The 20,483-nt window shown below is 57.1% G+C and overlaps 7 protein-coding genes across 7 annotated transcripts; 3 read left to right on the forward strand and 4 right to left on the reverse strand.

The window, feature by feature from the left end:
• Positions 1-350: 350 nt before the first annotated feature.
• On the forward strand, positions 351-536 carry K437DRAFT_218318 (uncharacterized protein; the record flags this gene model as incomplete). Its single annotated transcript, XM_013385996.1, has 1 exon — positions 351-536. A coding segment is annotated over one exon (186 nt), but the record flags the coding sequence as incomplete, so codon positions are not given.
• Positions 537-1,073: 537 nt separating this feature from the next.
• Positions 1,074-3,252, reverse strand: K437DRAFT_250020 (putative TCP1-component of chaperonin-containing T-complex). Its single transcript, XM_013385997.1, has 2 exons — positions 2,846-3,252; positions 1,074-2,756 (listed from the first exon to the last, which is right to left on the reverse strand). The coding sequence occupies exons 1-2, from the start codon at positions 2,998-3,000 to the stop codon at positions 1,235-1,237; spliced, it is 1,677 nt and encodes a 558-aa protein (XP_013241451.1). The 5' UTR covers positions 3,001-3,252; the 3' UTR covers positions 1,074-1,234.
• Positions 3,253-3,304: 52 nt separating this feature from the next.
• K437DRAFT_295811 (uncharacterized protein) lies at positions 3,305-7,673 on the forward strand. Its single transcript, XM_013385998.1, has 2 exons — positions 3,305-6,178; positions 6,246-7,673. Exons 1-2 carry the CDS (start codon positions 3,693-3,695, stop codon positions 7,513-7,515), a joined length of 3,756 nt encoding a protein of 1,251 aa, XP_013241452.1. The 5' UTR covers positions 3,305-3,692; the 3' UTR covers positions 7,516-7,673.
• K437DRAFT_258600 (uncharacterized protein) lies at positions 7,384-10,685 on the reverse strand. Its single transcript, XM_013385999.1, has 3 exons — positions 8,870-10,685; positions 7,887-8,785; positions 7,384-7,808 (listed from the first exon to the last, which is right to left on the reverse strand). The coding sequence occupies exons 1-3, from the start codon at positions 10,518-10,520 to the stop codon at positions 7,764-7,766; spliced, it is 2,595 nt and encodes an 864-aa protein (XP_013241453.1). The 5' UTR covers positions 10,521-10,685; the 3' UTR covers positions 7,384-7,763.
• A 1,306-nt stretch (positions 10,686-11,991) lies between these two features.
• K437DRAFT_227262 (DUF1766-domain-containing protein) lies at positions 11,992-12,873 on the forward strand (the record flags this gene model as incomplete). Its single annotated transcript, XM_013386000.1, has 1 exon — positions 11,992-12,873. The coding sequence occupies one exon, from the start codon at positions 11,992-11,994 to the stop codon at positions 12,871-12,873; it is 882 nt and encodes a 293-aa protein (XP_013241454.1).
• A 29-nt stretch (positions 12,874-12,902) lies between these two features.
• On the reverse strand, positions 12,903-17,506 carry K437DRAFT_258601 (phosphoribosylformylglycinamidin). Its single transcript, XM_013386001.1, has 2 exons — positions 15,966-17,506; positions 12,903-15,891 (listed from the first exon to the last, which is right to left on the reverse strand). Exons 1-2 carry the CDS (start codon positions 17,322-17,324, stop codon positions 13,033-13,035), a joined length of 4,218 nt encoding a protein of 1,405 aa, XP_013241455.1. The 5' UTR covers positions 17,325-17,506; the 3' UTR covers positions 12,903-13,032.
• Positions 17,507-17,977: 471 nt separating this feature from the next.
• Positions 17,978-19,935, reverse strand: K437DRAFT_185343 (uncharacterized protein). Its single transcript, XM_013386002.1, has 6 exons — positions 19,655-19,935; positions 19,330-19,574; positions 18,882-19,045; positions 18,708-18,787; positions 18,499-18,606; positions 17,978-18,394 (listed from the first exon to the last, which is right to left on the reverse strand). The coding sequence occupies exons 1-6, from the start codon at positions 19,812-19,814 to the stop codon at positions 18,168-18,170; spliced, it is 984 nt and encodes a 327-aa protein (XP_013241456.1). The 5' UTR covers positions 19,815-19,935; the 3' UTR covers positions 17,978-18,167.
• Positions 19,936-20,483: the final 548 nt, after the last annotated feature.

Consider the following 20,483-nt stretch of genomic DNA (forward strand, 5'->3'; position numbering starts at 1 on the left):
AAGCCCTTCATCACCTTCACCATCTTCTCCAGATAAACTTTGGAGTCGTCCAGATCCCTGCAGCTTGCCACAGTACACACGACATCCTTTTGCAGCGGGCTTACATACCACCCCGCTCAACCCACAAGTAGGGAGGAACGCTCGAGGAACTGACTGGGGTAACGGACAGCGGCCGGTCACCCAGCTGTACAGCTCCCAAGATGGTGCGTGCCATTCTCGTTTTCCTGCCTGCGACCCGGCGGCAAGCTCAGTGCATCCATAATGCAGGATCCCTTGATCGGCCTCTGCCTCATGCTGAACCTGGGGAGCTTCCAGAGCCAAACTGAACGCCTGCCCTTGCTTCATCGCAGATCATCCCCATCCGCTGCTTTTCCTGCGGCAAAGTCATCGGCGACAAGTGGGACCAATACATGATGCTGCTCTTGGCGGATGTCAAAGAAGGCGAGGCCCTGACGCAGCTTGGCCTGCGACGATATTGCTGCCGAAGGATGGTCCTTACTCATGTCGACCTGATTGAAAAGCTTCTGCATTACAATAGTGAGCACCACGCCTGGCTTCTTGGCCAATGCTTTTTCTCATCACAAGGGTTCGTTGCTGATCGTGCGCTCTGCTCGTTCCCTCGTTTCCTTTTTACAGTACATGACCGGTCACAAGAAGATTAGATGCAAGCGCAAATCGTTTTGGACACATTTTCCGACTTTCTCCCCACCCTGAATTTGTATCGAGCAAAAGCAAGACTCTAGCATAGACCCGCTAATTTTCGTTGCGGTCCTTCCAAATTATACGCAACACGCCCGCCTTAATGGGCTTCTCTCGTGCCACCGATTGGCGCTGATCCTGGATCAAGAAGACTGAAGCCACCTTGACATCCCTTCTCAGCTGGCTCAATGGCATATAAAAGGGATTTTCGATTGTTCGGAAGGCTGCAACTGCATTTGCCTCTGCCATCCACTCCCACCTTGCCACACCTGTCATGGTATTGTCAACAAATATTCATCATCTCTTTTTGCCTCTGACGCACCGCCATTGTCTGTTTTCATCGAGGCAGGTTCGACCTTCCAAATAGCTTGACTCGTTTCATGAGATTCGCCATCATCCAGACTCCAATGCAGACGTGTACATTACACATGATGTCACTATTAACGTAGCCGAAAGGTCGCAAGAGTAACGTGTACCAACTACGTGTGCCACCTATGTGCGTGCGCGCGGGGCACAATGCACATAGAGATGGCGTTCACATGTGCGCATGCGGATCCTCAGGCGGCTCTTCAGGCTGGATGGTGATGGCGTCGTCGATCCTGAGCAAACCGGTAGCTGCCTCAAGTGCCGATTTGAGACTGCGCACCTTGCTGATGGTTGGCTCCAGGACGCCTGCCTTGAGGTTGTCCCGGACCTTGCCCTCGAGCAGGTCCAGGCCGTAGAAGCGCAGTGCCTTCTTCGGCTCCCCGACGCCGGCAGTCTGTGCGCTGTTGTGGTACGCGCGCAGCTTGGCCACCAGCTCGGTCGAATCCTTCGCTGCGTTGACAGCGAGCGTCTTGGGGATGACAAGGAGAGCCTGCGCAAACTCTGCAATTGCAAGCTGCTCGCGCGAGCCGAGCGTGGTGGCAAAGTTCTCCAGGTAAATGTTCAGCGCCGCTTCGACCGCCCCACCGCCGGGAACGACGCTGCCGGACTCGAGTGTGCGCTTGATGACGGAAAGCGAGTCGTGTAGTGCGCGCTCCATCTCATCGAGCAAGTAGTCGTTCGCGCCGCGCAGGACGATGCTCGAACTCGAGACAAGCTTGGTGCCGCGTATGAGGATTAGCTCGTCATCACTAATCCGCTCCTGCACCACCTCCTCGGCATAGCCCAGGGACGAAGCCTCGTATGTCTCGTCACCATCCAGGTTCGCAAGCGACGAGACGAGTGTTCCGCCCGTGGCTTTCGCAATGCGTCGCAAGTCTTCCTTCCTGCACCGGCGAACCGCCATCGCACCCGCCTCGACAAATTCTTTCAGACACAGGTCGTCGATGCCCTTGGTGGTCAAGATGACGTTGGCGCCAGCGGCGAGAATCTTACGTATCCTCTCGAGGACCATCTCGCTCTCTCTCGCCCGAATCTTCTCCAGCTGATCCGGGTCGTCGATGGTGATATGCACGCCCATGTGCATGCGCTGCTTCATCAGATTAATGTCAAGACACGCGATCTTGGCTCCCTTGATGCGCGTCTTCATTGCCTGCGATGCGACGGTGCAATTGAGCGCGTAGCCATTGATGAATAGACTCTCGCGCGCGGATTTGCCGTGCGCCTTAAGCACGTTCACCGCCTTGACAGGGTACTTGATCTCGCCTCGCGCATTGATAGTCTTGACAGCCAGCATGGCGTCGACAGCAAGCTTGGCGAAGAAGTCATCGTCGCTGCCGATAACCTTGCTGGACATAGACGTCTTAGCGACATTGATGAGCGACTCTTTGCCAAGCGCCTCGACCTTGGTGCTTAGTTGATCCTGCATATACTTGCACGCCTCCTTGCACGCCAAACGGTAGCCGGTGATGATGGTGGTCGGGTGAATTTTATTTTTGACCAACTCGTTGGCTCGACGCAGCAGCTCGGCGGCAATGATGACGACCGAGGTGGTGCCGTCGCCGACCTCCTTGTCCTGCTGCTGTGCAAGTTCGACCAGGATGCGCCCTGCCGGCTGGTTGACCTCAAGCAGTTGCAGAATCGTGGCACCGTCGTTGGAGATGGTTACGTCACCAATGTCATCGACCAACATCCTGTGACGAATTCATGGGGAATATGATAGCTCATGGTCAGCTGGGGCCCACATACGCATTCACAACTCTGCACTTGGATGCCAACCCACTTGTCTAACCCGACTGGCCCAAGACTGCTCTTGACGATATTGGCGATGGTCTGTGCAGCAAGTACATTCTGGTCCCGAATCTCTGCGCCTGATAAGCGTTGCCCGCCGATGAAGAGCCCGGTGCTGCGCGGGTCTTTTGCGAAGAGCTGCGCCATGATGGGATAGAAAATGCAGCCGAAAGCCGGGAGTTGCGACTACTGGTATCCTGTGACGCGGTTGACCGCTGCTCCTTTGCGAAGTGACAGTAGGCGTCAGGGAAGCTGTTGTATCCTTCTCGCTTGCCGGCTCGTCCTCAACTTGCAAGTTGCTACTCTGTTTCTCCAAGAAGCTCTCCAAGTTGTCGATGTCAGAAGTCGTGGTAGCCCTTTGCGTTGGCAGCGCAAGAAGGCCGCGATCCAATAGCCAAGGCACCTCTTCCGAGTTCCGCTCGTTGGGGCCTCTCCTGTAAATTCAGCCCATCCCGACTGTTATGAATCTCTGTTTGAACCGGCAACGACGGGTACGGGCAATGAGACGCTGGTTGCTGGGCAGGCCAAAGACCTTGCCCCATACGACCAGGCTCACGCTCTATACACGCAGCGTGGATCATCTAGCTTGTTGAAGTCAAAAACGACTGCCGCAAATCCGACATCTCATCCACCGCCAGATGAGCTAAAGGGTAACCAGGTGTGGGACTTGAGACTCGACAGGCGGCGCTTCAAGTGCGCGGGGCCGCATGAAACCATTCCGGCACTCCAGCATCCATGTCCACCTTGGAAGGTTTGCAGTCCACCTGCCATCATACTGACCTTTAGGATGATGTCGTTGTGACTCAATTCAAGCAGCACAAAAATTGCTTGATCGAAGTATGGCCGACGAGCACATGTCCCCGCGCTTGGGAGTAGCCGGAAGCAGCCCGAGACCTTCGGAACACCGCATCGAAGGTTGGACTTTGCCGCCCCCGCCCTTGACGCAGATTTACAGCAAATGCGCTGCATCTGCCTATCCTTCTTCTCTACGCAGCGATAGTGCTGAACAGCATAGGCAGGACTCTAGTATATACGCTACGACGAAGCATGGCATGTCCCACAACTCTTCGCTCGATGCCCACCCGCGCAGCGAGCGAGCAGTAGAGCTCGCAGCAGGTTCATCGTCCTACACTTCTGCATTCTCTCCGCCTTTTGAGCGCTCGGCCTCCGCTACATGCTTTGTCGGTGAAGGAGGCAACACATGCAAAACTACGCGCAGCGATCAACCGCGGCCCTTGAATGGCTCATATTCCTTCTCACCGTCTGCTCCTTTGCTTCCACCCACCCAGCATTCGCTTCCGCATCCCCAACGCTCGCCGTCCATCTCCCGATCCGAGTGCCACTACCGCGCAAGTTCGCCACCAGCAACAGCTCATTCACGAACGCCACCAGCATCGACAGCTGCAGCTTCGCCCACGCCGCCACCAACGAATGCAACGACAACAACAACTACAACAACCACAATCTATGCGTACAAGCCCACCTCCCGGGTTTCGCGCGCCTGCACCGGATGTCGCCGTCAGAAGATGCGATGCGATGGAATCAAGCCATGCGCTCGATGCGTGAAGAGCAAGCTTGATTGCATATTCGAAAGACCGAAGGGCGGGACAAGCGGCACTGCCGGTAGTAGTAACGCTGCACTGGGCGATTCAGGATCGGGTATTCTTTCAACACAGGCGAGGCAGGGGGAGGTGCAGACCGGTTTGGACGATGCACGCTGTACGCGTTCAGTATCTCAGGCCCCGCGAAGTGCATCAAAGCGACGTCCTTCCGACTTGGTCCCAGCGTCGATGAATAAAGGAGCAATGGCAGCGCAACAAATGAACAGCGGCCATACACTTGGCTCTCATCGAAATCAGTTTCTACCAGCAGCAACAGAGGAAGAAAAAGAAACGCACGCCGCGCTAATCCGCAACTTGGCTGATGTCTTCGCTTTGCGCGATCGGAAGCGGAGCTCCCCTCAGGCAAAAGGAGATGAGGAAAGCGCAGGTGCAGAGGGAGCAGTGGGAGATACCGAGGCAGGCGTCGATACAACTCTTGATGCAGACGTCGTAGCGAGAGCAGCGTCCAGTCTCACTGCTTTATTGCTCGCATCCTCTTCCACGAGACCATGCGAGCACTCTCAAGCACAATCGCAACGGCTGGATGAACTGGGAGAGGGCTTGAAGGAATGTAGAACTCTACTTGAAGAGCTACGAGCATCTCTTCACAATCGACCTTCAGCGCCGCTGCTTCCACACTTCACTTCGACTGCTCATATCTCCCCTTTGGCCACTGCGGCTACTCCTTCCGCCAGTGCGGCTGCTCATGATGGTCACAATTTCTCAACGAGCACTCATCCATTCAGCCCCTTGCGAGCGGATATGGATAGGGACGCTCCCTCAAACCCAGCTGCAAGTCGATCTGACGTAGTGAGCGCTGCAGAAGCGGAAGATCTGGCCGATGAGCAGCTCCATGCACCCATCTCGGCGCTGCGAGGCTTGGCTGATGCTGCCGTCATTGCTGCTAGCGCCAACGTGCCGGCCAACGGACATGCAGGTACCCGCAGCGCTGCCCATTCGCCTGCCAGCTCACGGGGAGCCTGGAGCGGCTTGGGCGGCAGCCGGCCAGGAGAGCATAGCAAAGACGGGACCTACGACCCTGTCTCATCGACTCCGGAGCCGGGATCCAAGCGTCCCGCAGAGACAGAGGATGACCATGAACATTCTCCCATATCCACTGAGGGCAACAAGCGAGCTCGACATGCCGACGACTCGGACGACTCCGTTGCGGGCGATGTAGTCGAAATCGGCATCATCTCTGAAGCAGCAGCACGATCAATGTTTGCGCTTTTCGCGCTCGTCGTACCAACATTCATCACGATCTTCGACTTCGAAACGCTCCTTTCTGAGCAGGCCAGCCGAGGCTGGTTCGACTCGGTGCGCTCCCGCAGCACGCTTCTCTTCAATACGATCGTCGCCATCGGCTGCTTGATCGATCATGGCCCACCACCTTTTAGCGCGCTGTACACACGCTGCCTAGCCGAAGCGCACAAGCATGCGCGGCAAACGCTCTTTGCACATGCCACTACCACGCTGCTTGCAGCGCCGGCTTTAGTGGCGATGGCATCGGCACAAGCCCAAGCGCAGTCACAGGTGCACGCTGCCAAGGAGCGAGTGCAGGCGCTGATTCTGCTTGCAGCGTATCACGACAATGGATGGCTGCTGAGTGGGCATGCAACTCGTATGGCGCAAGAGTATGGATTCGACAGGGCATACACTAAGCTGCTGCTGTTGAGGGAACGAGGCGGTGCCATCAAGGCTGAGCAGATCGAACTTGCCCATCAGTGAGTACCACTTCGGAAAATCACTGTACTAGGTACTCGTGCTGAATCTCTCATTCACCACTGGCAGGGCTCGGATCTGGTTCTTCCTCTTTCTCTCCGACCATCAGATCAGCTTCGGTGCCGGTCGTCCTCCAATGCTCTCCTACCATTACGTCTCGAATTGCCGCGGTTTCTTGCTCTTGCCTTCCCCGCTGTCCATCCGGATTGACGCCCGCCTGATCTCCACCCTCGAGCTACTCGTGATTCGCGAGCAGCACCATGACGTGCTGGCACCGTATGACGCGCCCATTAATGAACATATGGCCGCCAGCATGTCTGAAGTTTCAGACGAGCTAAACAATTGGTTGCATCACTGGTCGCAGGTCATTCGAACCAACGGCTACGCAGAGGATTCGTTCGTCATGACTTCATTGCGTCTACAGAAAGCGACGCAGGAGCTCTACTTTCTGTGCACGGCACTTCGTGGAGTCAAACAAGTGGGTGATCTCGCTATGGTCCCACCGTTGCAGCTAGCCATGATCAAGCATGCAGCACGCGCAGCTCGCGAAGTCCTCTTCATCGCAAATCACTCGCAGAGCTATCGCGCCAATCTGGGGCACGCGCCCGCATACACGTATGCGACTAGCACCTTCGCCGCCGCTTTTGCGATCAAGTGCGCGAGGCTCAGCGAGGGCGAGCTGGTACACACGGGTGAGGCGTTCGAGGCAGCTGAAAAGCTAGCATCGCGCCTGTGCGAGGGATTTGCGGCGAAGTATGCGCACCTAATCCGACTGATGCTGCAAGCGGCTTGGAAAGAGATCGCCAAGCGCAACCCTCAGCAAGGTCTGCAAGCTGTCTTTGGTGAAGAACGGATGGCGGCGCCTGGAGCGATCACGCCTTCACGCGTGCTGCGAGAGGCTGAGCGCGGAATGGATGATGAGAATCGTCTCGCTCTGTTGAACAAGCTGCTTGCTCAGCATGCCGTAGAGCAACAACAACAACAGCAGCAACAACAACAACAACAACAGCAACAGCAACAGCAACAGGCAGAGCAACAAGGGCAAGAGAGTCAATTGATTCCATCGGCCAACACTATCGCAAGCGTCAGCGCAACTGGACCAGTGATCTGGGATGATGCGGATCAAGGCGATGCCGCCGGTCTTGGGGAACCATTACCTAGCTGGCTGACAGAGGAGGCAGGTCTCCCCTTTGAAATCGGCGATCTATGGGGCGCCTTTGAAGGGGCCAGTGGCACCGGCTTTGGCGAGTCCAGCTCAAGTATGCTAAACAGCATGGCCCTGTCGTACGACCCTCATGGGTTGCAGCATGGCACTACTGCTTCTCTGCCGATGACATGAGCGGATGAGTCGTCACGGATTCACATGCCACTCTCCTTTCCGATGACATCATGTAGTGCAAGATGCATATTTTCTGAGGGGATCAATACCTGTAGGATGCACATGTGGATTGTACTTGTATGCTGAGTGAGAAGAATTGTACTGTAAGGTAGTGTGGTATCTTTTGAGTGCTGTGTTGCTGTGCTAAACCATGAGATGATGCCGCGTGATCGATCGTTCGTGAACTTTCGTAAATGCCAATGTCGCAATTAGTACCATTTCAATAATGCCCGACTCCTATCTGTCAAAAGTCGCTGTGATATGAAGAGAAGCAGAGATCGTTGATTCGTCAGCGCTGGCCCCTTTGCTTCTGTGCGCCCACCTTCACTCACTTCAACCAATGTCAACACTTTTGGCTCGGCCTGCTCGCCACTGGTAGCGCCTGCGACGCCTGAGCCGATGAATGGTCCCCATCTGGGAGTCGCGGCCGTGCCTACCGTGCTGCCCCGAGCCCTAGCAGTTTGGGCGCGCCTGCTCAAAGGCGGAGCGACCAGACCCATCGTCGAAGGCAAGGAAGCGACGGACAGATTCATCGCCTGCTCCTCGAGCTCTGGACTGCCGGGTACGTCTGTCTCCCCCTCCTGATCACCGCGCTCCTCCGCAACCGCTTGTGCAAGAACGCTCTCGATCGATATCGCTCCTGTCGATGAATTCGCTGCATCTCTCGAGATGCGCGAGCGCGCCTGGCGCATGTACTTGGGGAACCCAGCCTTGCGCGCCGCATTCTCGAGCTCGGCGACAACTTCGATGCCAAGCTGCTCCTGTACACCCTCGCCCTCGTCTACCACTCTCGGAGCGATCCCCCCTAATGCTTCTGCATGGCCGCTGCCAACACCAGCATTGCTACCTTTGCTATGCGGCGACATTGCTCTCCTGCGGCTCCCGGCTTCACGCAGTATTTTCGCCATCGGATCTCGCAAACCTGGAAGGGGTTGTGGGATAGACCTTGCAGTCGCAGCAGTAGAAGGGAGTGGACCGTCTGGTGCTGTTGCCGCACGTACAATGCTCGCAGACGCCGGTAAAGGGGTGGCTGGACCGGCTCCGACTGCGTGTTTGCCCGTCGCCTGGATGATTTCGTCCGATGGCCCAACAAAGGGAAATTGGATGCTAGAATCGAGCAGGACGATCGATACTCCATCTGCATTAGCTGGGTCGAATAGCTCGCTGAGCGGTAGATCACGCCTGTCCGTCTTAACGACCTTTTTGAGACGTGCACAGAGTTCCAAGGGTCCTGGAACCACAGCAGGACAGTGTATGATTAAGCGTGCCATCAAGCGCCTTGAAGGTAGCACCCCGACAAATTGCTGCAACTCACCTTCTTCCGGGTTTCTCAAGCTCTGCACGATATTCCAGCCTTGGCCCTTGAGCAGCGCCATTTGCCTCTCGAAGATCGCCTCATCGAAGAACCGATCCTTCTCGAAAATTATGCGTAGGCCCGCAACTGTCTCGCGCCACCACAAAGGATCGTTGAGAACGGGCAGCAGCTGCGCTCGGATGCCGGCGCTAAACGGTTGGCCGATGAGCGAGGACGGGAGCCAGAGCCATCCGAAAGGGTATTCTCGCATGCCGGACGGGTGCGAATGCGGAAAGGACAGCGAGGAGTCGATCGCGCCGATCTTCATCCTTCTCACAATACTATCCTGACTGCCACTGCCGCCACTCCCTGGAGCTGGTGCGCCGGAAGCCAAGTCGGGCTTCGTAGACCATACGCTCACCATCGCGTTATCCAGTCCGCGATCCGTGTTGCGCATCAGGTAGTCGAGCACGACCAGCTTTTCAAGCTCCAAGCGGAACGACTCCATCAACTCTGTGGTCCAATGGAACTCCGCGCCGATATCGGAAGACTGATGGTGAATCCCGTTGACCATCGAGAGTCGATGACTGGGGTAGACATCACCATTCGTGTCCTCCCCTCCACTTTGCTGCCTGCCTTGAACCTCTGAATAGTCCAAGTCACGCTTGCAGAGCAGGGTATCGAGACATCCAGCGGCACACCTCCTCAACCTTGCCTTGCTGCGCCTCCTGGCCTTCTTGTGTGCTTTGGCCTCCTCCTTGAAGTCTCTCTCCTGCACGCTCTGCGGTCGCCCGCCCGCATCTGGCGGCCAGGGGTGCTGACGCAGGAAATCGCTCATATTTACGAACCCATGCAGGAAACGCTGGTATGAACCGATCTTAGTTGGTAGAGGATGGGCGTGTGCATCTGCGCGGAAGAGTCTCCGCGTCTCGTAGTCGTAGCTGAAGGCAGGGCTGGAGAGTTCGACGAGCGTGGTTGGCGGGACCATGTCGATTCCCATGCGGTCATTGAGGTAGGAAGCGCCTACTTCAGAGAGGTAGGAGAAGTTGGGTATGAGACACGGTCGGCCCATAGCCCACCACAGATATTTGCGCAAAAATTTGCGCTTGGGATTGAGGTTGCCGTACGGTTCTTCGTCCTTTGGCTTAAATACCGCTACCGTCTCAATCCCTGGGGCCTGTTCTGTAACGTTGTTGTTTGTACTGGTATCCACGATTCTGGCGCGCACAAAATAGGAGCCAGACGTGCCCTTGGAGATCATCTTGGGTTGGATACCATGGCTGATAGCCTCCTTGGCTGCAGCGATCTCGCGCTCGAATTCGAGCTGTTCTTCATCCATTTTCTTCTGCCTCATTTCCTTAATCTCCTCCTCGCGCCTCGATTGGGGAGGAGCAGCCGGGCCTTTCACTGCCGATCCGTAATGGGCAGGGTCGATCCATACAGCATGATGCACGTGGCCAGGTGTGCCAAAGACACTCAGTAAGGCTTGAGGGTGAGTTTCTCTTGCCTTGGACGCGGAAAGGTGCTTGAACTTGGTCGCTACTGCTGAGCGCCAACGTTTAAGTTTTGCATCAATTTCGTACAGCTGGGAATGCGAGTGCGAATGCGAACAGTGCTGTTGAAGCCTTTGTGAGGCGGTCGAGGTCGTAGGCACATCCTGCGTCTCGGACATTGCCCGGCGCAGCAAGGGTGTCCGCTCGTTTGCCGTTGCTCCCTCATATTCCCTGAAAGACGGCGGCATTTTTCACAATCTGGAGGCCGTAAGATGTCCAGCCTTTTCAGCAGCGTGGCAGCCAAGCCTCCTTGGCCAACTTGACCCAAAGCCGAAGAATGTGTTGTGTGCACGAGGTCAATATACATTTAACGCGTACCACTGGATGGATCGAGATGAGAGAGTGTTGATCGCACACACCATTTTCAAACCCTAAACAATCACTTCACTCTTTCCAAATTAGGGTTGTAATGCCATCTTGCATCCGAGACGCGACGCGTTCGAGCCACCAACGAGACTGACGCCAAACTCCCATACCCCATACACCAACACGATACCCTATCCTCTGGACAAGTCATTCCCCGCGTTATGGTCTGTTCATGGCGGCGCGCACATGTGGCAATCACGGCCAAGCGAAAAGAGCGCAGCGAAAAGCAACAAGCAGGAAATCTGACCTCCCCTCCACTTGTTCTCTGGGCCAGGGGCGGCGCTCGGGCTCGAGCTCAAGGCACGGGCAAAGCTGGCCGTCGCCGTCGCCCTTGCTCGCTCACAGGCCTAACTCCCCGCAATATGGCCTGTCCATCAGCAGCAGCTTAATAGAACTACCCTTGTGCACCAAATTACCTACCCGTGCGCCGCTTTCGAAAAAAATCATTTGGGCATGTCAGATCAAGAGAGTGCAGGCAGGTCCGTTTCAACGGCGCAAGCGAGCAGGTCGATTGAATATGCGGCACGACAACATGCGTCCCCGCCAATACCATCGATCGATAGACAGTCACCAGTGGTGATAGATCTCACGAAAGAGCCGGAAGAAAACGGTGGTCATGCTGCATTACCCGAAGCTCTCGCACGACTCTGCCTACCGTCCAACGCTCAGCATGCTAGGTGGCATGCAACGCCACGACATGCGATAGCGCAGGTTCACGGGTCCGGCTCTCCGCAAAAAGTGCCTTTGAAACATGGTCCTTCTCCTGCGCCGCTTGTAGTTCGCGCACCTGGCCTCAGTCCAGCGGGGGGCGTCTCGTCCGCATCTCCACCCCGCCAACATCCAGCTGCTTTGACACCGGGTGTCCGACCATGGGTAGCACGATCTGTGCGAGACTCTGGGTTGGGGAAAGGGATATTATCTGTACTCGCATCTAACCTGGCCGCCAGCTTACAGATACCTCCGTCGCAAGGCACATTACCATGGGAAACGAACGCAAGCAAGCGAGCTTCGATGCCCGTGATCCCGGTGTTGGAAAAGCAACCATACCGAGCCTCTCTTCATCCAAGTACGCCGCCGCGTGAGCGATCAAGTGATTCCCAGCCGGTTGCACTCCTTTCACCGCCCAGCCCACCGAGCCGGCACAGGCGTGCCCACAGTGCCGATAGTGCTCTCACAGCCGCGCTGGGCTCCTCCGCTAACGAAGCGGCTCTGCGCCTACCCATCATGCTCGATAGCTTCGGCCGCCAGCAGTGCGCAGGAATCAAGAGGGACGGTACGAGGTGCACACGGTTCGTCACCGCGTCTACATCGGACAGACAAACGCAATCACGCTCCACGACACCCTCTCCTTCACCTGCCAAAAAGCGCATCACAAAGGCCGCTCCGGGATCTGCGTCAACTTCACTTGCGCCTGGCTCGGGGCTTGCATTGGGACGGCCAGGGCCAGGGCAAAGCCCCTCAAGTGAGAACGAAGACGACCTAGGCATTGCGCCTGACTATTGCTTCCAGCATGTGGCAGAGATCAACAAGACGACGGGATTTATCCTACCAAACGGCAAGCACATTTCATTTTCGATGTACATACCCTCGACGCTCTCTGCACGCGCGCAAGCACGTCTTCGTACAGCCCTGTCTACTCCCCCGACCCCGACAGATCTCAAAGAGCAAGGATACTGCTACGTCTACGAGCTGCGGGATCGCGCGAGGAGCGGCCGCGAAGGCCGAAGCAACGGATCAGGCGCGACAGCATGTTTCAAGGTCGGTCGCTCAATCAACGTCTTCAAGCGCCTCGACGAATGGCGCAGCAGGTGCCAATCTGCCGATCCGATCTTGCGCTCCTTCCTCCCCGCGCAGCAAGGCCAAATGCTGCTTGCGGGCGCATCAACCGCCTCCGTACCCGGTGTGCGCCTCAGCAGGCGTTGGGAGCGGCTATGCCATCTCGAGCTAGAGGACGTTGGCGAGAGGGTGAACGAAGAGTGTAAAGACTGCAAGAGCAAGCACAGAGAGATGTTCATGGTGGAATTGCAGAAGGGGGGCTATGAGGCGGTGTTGCAAATCGTCAGACGGTGGATGCACTTTGTGCAGATTGTTGCAGACGCGTATTGAATTTGTATTTATGTTATGTCAAAGTATTTCGTTCTGTGCTCATGCTATCCACACTCTAACAACTCAAAGGACATAAAGCACATTCCTGGAAGTCATATCTAGTCGCAAAATCCATTACAGCGTCTAAATGCATTTGTTTGCCCACAGTGAGCTTGCATTTCAGCCGACCCAGACCCTTGCGCTCTCGAACATGCGGAACCAAGGCCCTCTTCCTCTCCAGCTCTTACTCTCCACCTCTGGACGCCAGCTCATGGCCTCACGCGTGACACCTCGCTCTGGATGTGGCATCATCGCGAGGAAACGTCCATCGGGCGTCTGCACCGCCGTGATGCCGTGCGGCGATCCGTTCGGGTTGATCGGGTACCGCGTCGTACCGCGGCCCGTGGGCGCGCCATCCTCCACATAGCGCAGGATGGCCAAACCGTTCGACTCGCAGTGCTGCAGATCACCCTCGCTTGCGAAGCTCGCTCTGCCTTCGCCGTGCGCAACAATGGCCGGCAAGCGACTGCCAGCCATTTCGCGCATAAAGACGCTGGAGGCGACAGCCTTCTCGGACACTTCAACCATGCAGACACGCCCCTCGTAGCGCGCACTTGCATTCGGCTTAAACGACGGCCATCGCTCCGCACCAGGAATCAGGCCTGCGTGGCCGAGCTGCGAGAACATCTGACAGCCATTGCATACGCCGAGACCGAATGTGTCTTTGCGGTTTCCGAAGAAGTCTGTCAGCTCGGCCTTGGCTCGTGGGTTGAGCAGTAGCGATTTGGCCCAACCACTACCTGCGCCAAGCACGTCGCCAAAGGAGAAGCCGCCGCAAGCAGCGAGACCACGGAAATCTTTGAGCGAAACTCTTCCCGAGATGAGATCAGAAGTGTGCACGTCGACAGCGCAGAAACCGGCCTGTGAGAATGCCCAGGCCATCTCGATGTGGCCGTTGACTCCTTGATCTCTCAGAATGGCGACTTTCGGACGTGACAAAAGCGGTCGCTCGGGAGATGGTGCGAGCCCCCCAAGGACATCTGCGCCGGGTAGGTACTTAAGATCATACGACAGGGCCAGCGCTCCACGCGGCTCGTCGGTGATGAGTGAATATTCAGATTGCGCCGCTTCGGGATTGTCACGAAGCTCTTGTACGCGGAATGATGTTTCTGCCCACGCTTTTTGCATTTCGGCCCGCGAAGACCTGAATAAAGGTGCTGAGCCAGGTCGAGCGAAAGCAATGTTCTGATCTTGTGCATCGGTTGGAACAGTTCCGATTATGCGCAGGGCTTCCGCCGGTATACCTTCTGAGATGAATACGGTGGAAACAGCCTTGACATCTCCAGCCCGTACCTGCAGCACAGCTCCAAGCTCTTCGTTGAAAAGCGCCGCATTGACGTCGGCGCCTGCAGGCGCAACAGCATCGAGGTTGATCGTTGCGCCGATGTGACCAGAAAAGCACATTTCCGTGATCGTGGCAAAGAGACCACCGTCAGATCTGTCGTGGTATGCCAGGACGAGCGAGTCCTCCTTGTCCGCACGATTTTGCACGCGTAGCGCCTTGAGCGTCATGCAAGCGCGGAAGAAAGCCGCAAGCAGCGCTGCATCTTCAACATTGGGTGCTTCTGCGCCGAGCTGACGGAAAACTTGCGCGAGTGCCGAGCCACCGAGACGCTGTTTGCCCTTTGCGAGGTCAACGAACAGGAGAACTGTGTCATCTCCCGTGTCTGTGCGCAGCTGCGGCGTCCACGTCCGATCAATGCGGTTGACGGGTGCGAATGCGGTGACGACCAAGCTGAGCGGAGCAGTGACCTCCTTGCCTTCCCAAGCCATCTTCATGGACATCGAGTCCTTGCCGACAGGAATGGCCAAGCCGAGTTTCGGGCAGAGGTCGAGTCCAACGGCCTGGACCGCTTCGTAAAGCTTTGCACCTTCGTCTCCGTGGCTCGCGGCACACATCCAGTTGGCACTGAGCTTGACGCGGCTTAGCCCTTCGATACTAGCAGCCGCCAAATTCATGAGCGACTCTGCCACCGCCATGCGAGCAGAAGCAGCAGCGTTGATGAGGGCAAGCGGGGTACGTTCGCCAGACGCCATCGCTTCGCCCGTGAGCGTATCCTCGAAGCCATAGGATGTGCGTGTGACTGCGACATCAGCCACAGGCACCTGCCACGGTCCGACCATCTGATCGCGGGCGATGAGACCCGTGACACTTCGGTCGCCGATAGTGATGAGGAACGCTTTCGAACCGACGCTCGGTAGATGGAGGACCCGATCTGCCGCCTCTTTCAATCGCATGCCCTCGTCCTGGAGCTCAGGCAGGTAAGAGACAAGCGTGTTGTCGAAAGCCTTCAGCGCCTGCTTCAAGCTCGTCGCCTGTCTGCCAATCTTGGGCGCTTTGCCGAACAGTGTAGACATGGGTAAGTCGATAGGCGTCGATCCAAGCAATCGATCGGTGACGAGCAGCCTCTGCTCCTCCATCGCGTGGCCGACCACCGAGAAGGGGCATCGCTCACGCTGCGCGATGCTCTCGAACAGCGCAACCTTCTCGGGCGCAACAGCGAGAACATATCGTTCTTGACTCTCATTGCACCAAATCTCCATAGGACTCATGCCAGGCGCATCGACAAGCACGTCGCGCAGCTCAAACGTGGCGCCCAAGCCGGCGTCGTGCACGAGCTCGGGTAGGGCATTGCTGAGCCCGCCGGCTCCGACGTCGTGGATGCTTTGGATCGGGTTCTCCGGCAGGGCGCAGCACATGTCGATGACCTGCTGCGCGCGACGCTGCATCTCAGGGTTCTCACGCTGCACGCTGGCGAAGTCGAGGTCGGCACGTTCGGATCCTCCGCTCGTTGCAAGCGAAGAGGCGGCACCGCCGCCGAGACCGATCAGCATGCCTGGCCCACCGAGTACGATAATGGCTGCGCCTGGTGTGATCTTCGACTTGAGTGCGTACTGTGGTCGTACATTGCCAAGCCCGCCAGCCAACATGATCGGCTTGTGGTATCCTCGCACCTCTTCAGCGCCATTATCGCCAGTCTTTCCAACAAGAGGGGGTAAAATATGTCAGTACGATGGCGGCCCCACCTCAATAGATCACGGGTGAAACTCACCGGCACTCGCTCGCAGAGCGTGCGCCAGAAGCCACCAAGACCAGGACGGCCGAATTCGTTGTTGAAATTGGCGCCGCCGAGCGGAGCATCCCTCATGATCTCCAGCGCACTGGCGACATGACCCGGCTTTCCAAAGTCCTCTTCCCATTTCCAAGGCGTCGTGGCAGCGGACGCAGAAGCCGACTGCGGCAGGTTCAGGTTGGATGTCATGAAGCCCACGAGGCCAGCTTTCGGCTTTGAGCCGCGTCCAACGGCACCTTCATCACGGATCTCGCCGCCGGAGCCTGTCGCCGCGCCAGGATAAGGCGAAACGGCTGTCGGGTGGTTGTGCGTCTCTACCTTGACAAGCAGCGGCATGGGCTCGCGCTTGCCCGCGTAGACCACCATCGTATCTTCTTCGCTGCCAGCAGGCGCAGCCGCAAAGCGCTCGGCATCGTAGCCTTCAAGAACGGCTGCATTGTCCGAGTAGGCGCTGATGGTGTGCTGAGGCGCAAGCTTGTGCGTGTTGCGGATCATGCCGAAGAGTGTGTTGGGCATCTTGTCACCGTTGATGACCCAGTCGGCGTTAAAGATCTTGTGTCGGCAATGCTCCGAGTTGACCTGCGCGAACATGAAGAGCTCCACGTCCGTTGGATTGCGGCCCAGCGAAGCCGACGACGCAACGAAAGCATCGACAAGGTAGTCGATCTCGTCTTGCGCGAGCGCCAAGCCGTCTGTCTTGTTAGCGTTTTCGAGGCGTTGACGTGCAATCTGGCGATCAACCTGGCTCGGCTGGGCGCCTTGCAAGAGGTCAATGGTCTTCAAAGGAGCCGGTGCCGATTGCACAAAGAGGGAGGCGGCCGTAGGCGGCTCGAGCGAAAGCGACTGGGTCATTCGGTCGTGCAACTCGTTTGCGATGATCCCGACATCCCCTTGCGCCAGACCCGTGGAGCCGGCAACGGTGGTCACGACAAAAGCGAGGCCGCGCTCGAGACGAGCGACAAGGGAGCCGAGGTTGCACATACGCGCAATGTCGGTAGCTTTCGACGACCATGGAGAAATGTTTCCGGCCCGTGGGGCAACGAAGAGAACGGTGGCCTGACCTGTAGATCCGCTTTCATTTGCCTTCTCGACAGCCTTCAAGATCTCCTCCTTGGTCTCAGAGAGAGAAAAGTCATCTCCGTACTGCAAGATATAGTCAAGGGTCGTTCGTTCCTCCGCGCTAGCCGAAGAGAGCGCCTTGTCGGCGACAGGCTGCACAAAGTGCAGGTAGAGTGCATCGACACTTTTGAGCTGAGCATTGGGAAGCAGTTTCTGCAAGCTGCCGAGGAGCTGCGAGCGCTTCGCCGGCAAGAACGGCGAAGGACCTAGCAGGGTCATGTGTGTCGCGGTGGTCGCCTCCATCTCCGTTCCGATCAGTGCAGGGAAGCGAGCGTCCTCGGACAACCGCTTGCCGCAGATGAAGTTCGCCGCTACGTAGGCGATGTGTTTCGGCCTCTAGCAGCCCAATGGTGTTTCCAGTAGCTGCTGCGCGAACACAGACTGGAAGCGAGCTGTGATTGCAACCCGTCACAGTAACAACCACCAAAAACAGAAACGTGCGGGAGAAAAAAAAACGATGTGGCTTTTGGTGACAGTTGCATTACAACAGAGAAATGCGGTGTTGCACCGAATCACAAACACCACTGACCAATTCCTTGGTGTGATTTTTGGAGCCGACCTGGCATTTGAGAGAGACCTGTGGAGTATCTATGCAAGTAGGCAGCACGTTCGTTATCCATTGTGCTCACTTCACAGTCCATGACGCCTGATACACCGTCAATGAGCACGCAACAAAGACGCATCGAGCCTCTCAACTCAAGCTGCTGCTCAAAACATACATTCAACTATTCACTATGAAGTGTACAGCGCCAGAGCGCAGCTATGCGTCCGTCGTATGTAGCAGAATGCAAACTCAGGGAGCCCAATGAAGAAAAGATCATGACCGAGAATCGAAACGAACTGAAGGCGCCGTAATGTGCTTGGCCCATGCGGACTGACGCCCTGAGCTTGTAGCAGCAGCAGCCGGGCGCCAAGCATTTTCAGCGCACATGTCAGCCCTACGGGCCAGCAACGTACGCCGGCGTGAGGTACACGAGCGCAGAGCCGGTCCCGGAAGCAGTGAGCCAGGTCGAGTAAGTCGTGCCAGGCGAGTGCACGGCTTCGCCCCCGGGAGCGAAACCATTACCGCTGATCGGCGTCCAGTATAGCGCAAGCGATTTGCTCGCCGGGTCCAGGCCGCCGGGGCCGTAGTACGAAAACGAGTCGAAGGTCTGCAACTGCGACATGGTGTAGTCGCCGTGGTCCGACCCGACGGGCTGTGTGTTGAACGAGCACGGGGCATAGTGCAGCGTCGCACCTGCGCCCGTGGCAGAGTTGTAGTTGCCGTCGCCCCTCGACACGGTCAGACACTGGCGAAGAGCAAGTACAAGGGATGTGAAGACAAACACGATCAGTTGCTGTGCATGCCTTGGAGTGCCCTAGCATCATCAAAGGTCACAAAGGGCCTACCCACCTGGTTGTTCATGGTCGGCAGACGAATGTCCAAAGGTGTTCAAACCAAAAGGCGAGTAGAACGTGCACGTCCAGAACTCGCCCCTCAGCTTGTGGCTCGCGCCGGACGCTGCGACAGAGACAGGTCGATACGAAATCAGCACAGCACAGTACAGCATAATAGAGCGCAGCAGAGCCGGCACGAATCGGACGACCCGTCGGCCCACTCACTCGTCAAGACCTCCTCATTGACGCCCTCGCCCGAACTTCCGTCCGAGTTGTGCGTCGAGTAGTGGCCGTTAAACGTCAAGCTAGTCGAGCAAAGGAGCGTGTGTCAACAGCGTCAGAATGCCTGCCTGCTTGCCTACAGGGGACCTCGACGGTGCGTGGCGCGGGGAGACTCACTAAGGCTGCGTGGGCGGCGGAGCAGTCTTGGTGTACACGGCATCGTCCATGATGCCCAGGTAGTAAACCTTATTGTCCGACTTGCTGCACGTAAACTGCTGAACGGTAGGCGTCGGCGGGACGCACTTGGACGCCTGGCAGTAGCCGCTAATACATCCCGAGTCCTGCAAATACACCATGAGGCAAGAGTGCGAAGACAAGGATCAGCAATTTTTGCCCGTCGTCCCCCCGTACGGTACGCCAAGTGCACCGCAACCCACCTTGTAGCAGACGCCGCCATTGGCCTTCCGCACGTCGCACACGCCATTCTGGCCTGCCTTCCTCTGTGCAGGCGTTTGGTGGCAATAGTTGCTAGCACAGTCGGTCGGCAGGACGGTGCAAGTTCAGCGTCCGCCGTACGAATCTGCAGTGCAGCTCAACGCCAAGCGCCGTCCATGCATCTACTCACATCCTGGGCGCACGTGACGCCGAGCTTGACTGTCAGGGGCGACACGCCGCTGGAAGCCGAGGTCGCGCCGCCGTTGCCCATATTAGGCCGGGGAGCACCCCCGTCGCGGGCGCCGACGAAAGCGGCAGAACCGGTGACTTCGAGGGCAGGGGCTGCACTCGCCGTCGAGACGGTGAACGTCAGCAGAGCCAGAAAGGCGGCGGCGATCTTTTGCGTCATGGTTGGCTTTGAGAATGGGGAAGGTGCTGATGCGTTGAAGAGGATGGGAGGAGAGATTCTTGAGGATGGCAGGCGATGTGGACTCTGGAGAAGAGCAGATGCGTACACCTCGTGGCCTTTATACCCTTCAGCAGGTTGCACTTCTTCACCTGTAGAGCAACGACTGTCAGGGCGGTTTTGATTTGCAACAGGAGGAAGCGGGGTTGGAAGGCTGTGGACGCAGGTGCCCCGACACCGGAACCTTTTGGAGTTTGGGGCCCCGTCATGCGTAACGTTTCATCGTTCGTCCATTGTGTTTCCGCCAATTCAACTGCATCATCATTGAAACTGCTGGCAATTGGCTGCTTGAATCTGGGAGCCTTGCTGGATGGCTGTAGTCAGTGTTTTTCAACTCAGCCTGCGCATGTCTCAGGTGGCTTTCTCGTTTGGGACGATCTATGGATTGACCTGGCTGGACCGACCCCCCGCGGACTCTGCTGGAAGCACTGGAAGGGTTGGTATCAGCATGTATGCGAGGCTGCATAACAGGTCAAGCTGTGCAACGAAAGAAGAGGAGAAAGGTAGGCGAGTCAAGGGTGTACAGAAGGCTGCAGCGTTTACTAACGGAGTGCCAATTCATCAAGCGCATACGACACACAGGCCCGCCAATCTGGCCAGTGTTGCGGAACGGAAGGGTACAACCACAAGCTGGGGAGGGGAGGGGGCGGAGAAAGGCACGGGACCCGCCGGGTGGTAGGGGACAGTTTGGTTGGTACACGTGAGTTGGATGGACTCGACACGCTGAGGGCGGACCGAGAGTGGTGGACAGGAGATTGGAACGTGCCCGCACCCTTCCTTGTGCAAGCCCCAGTTTCTAGCCCGAGACGCCATCCAGCGAAGCAGATGAGGAAGATGGGATGGGACGTTTTCTAGAGACACAGAAGGAACATACCATG

This window comes from Tilletiaria anomala, assembly GCF_000711695.1.
Source record: "Tilletiaria anomala UBC 951 chromosome Unknown K437scaffold_89, whole genome shotgun sequence".
In the NCBI taxonomy this organism is placed as follows: Eukaryota; Fungi; Basidiomycota; class Exobasidiomycetes; order Georgefischeriales; family Tilletiariaceae; genus Tilletiaria; species Tilletiaria anomala.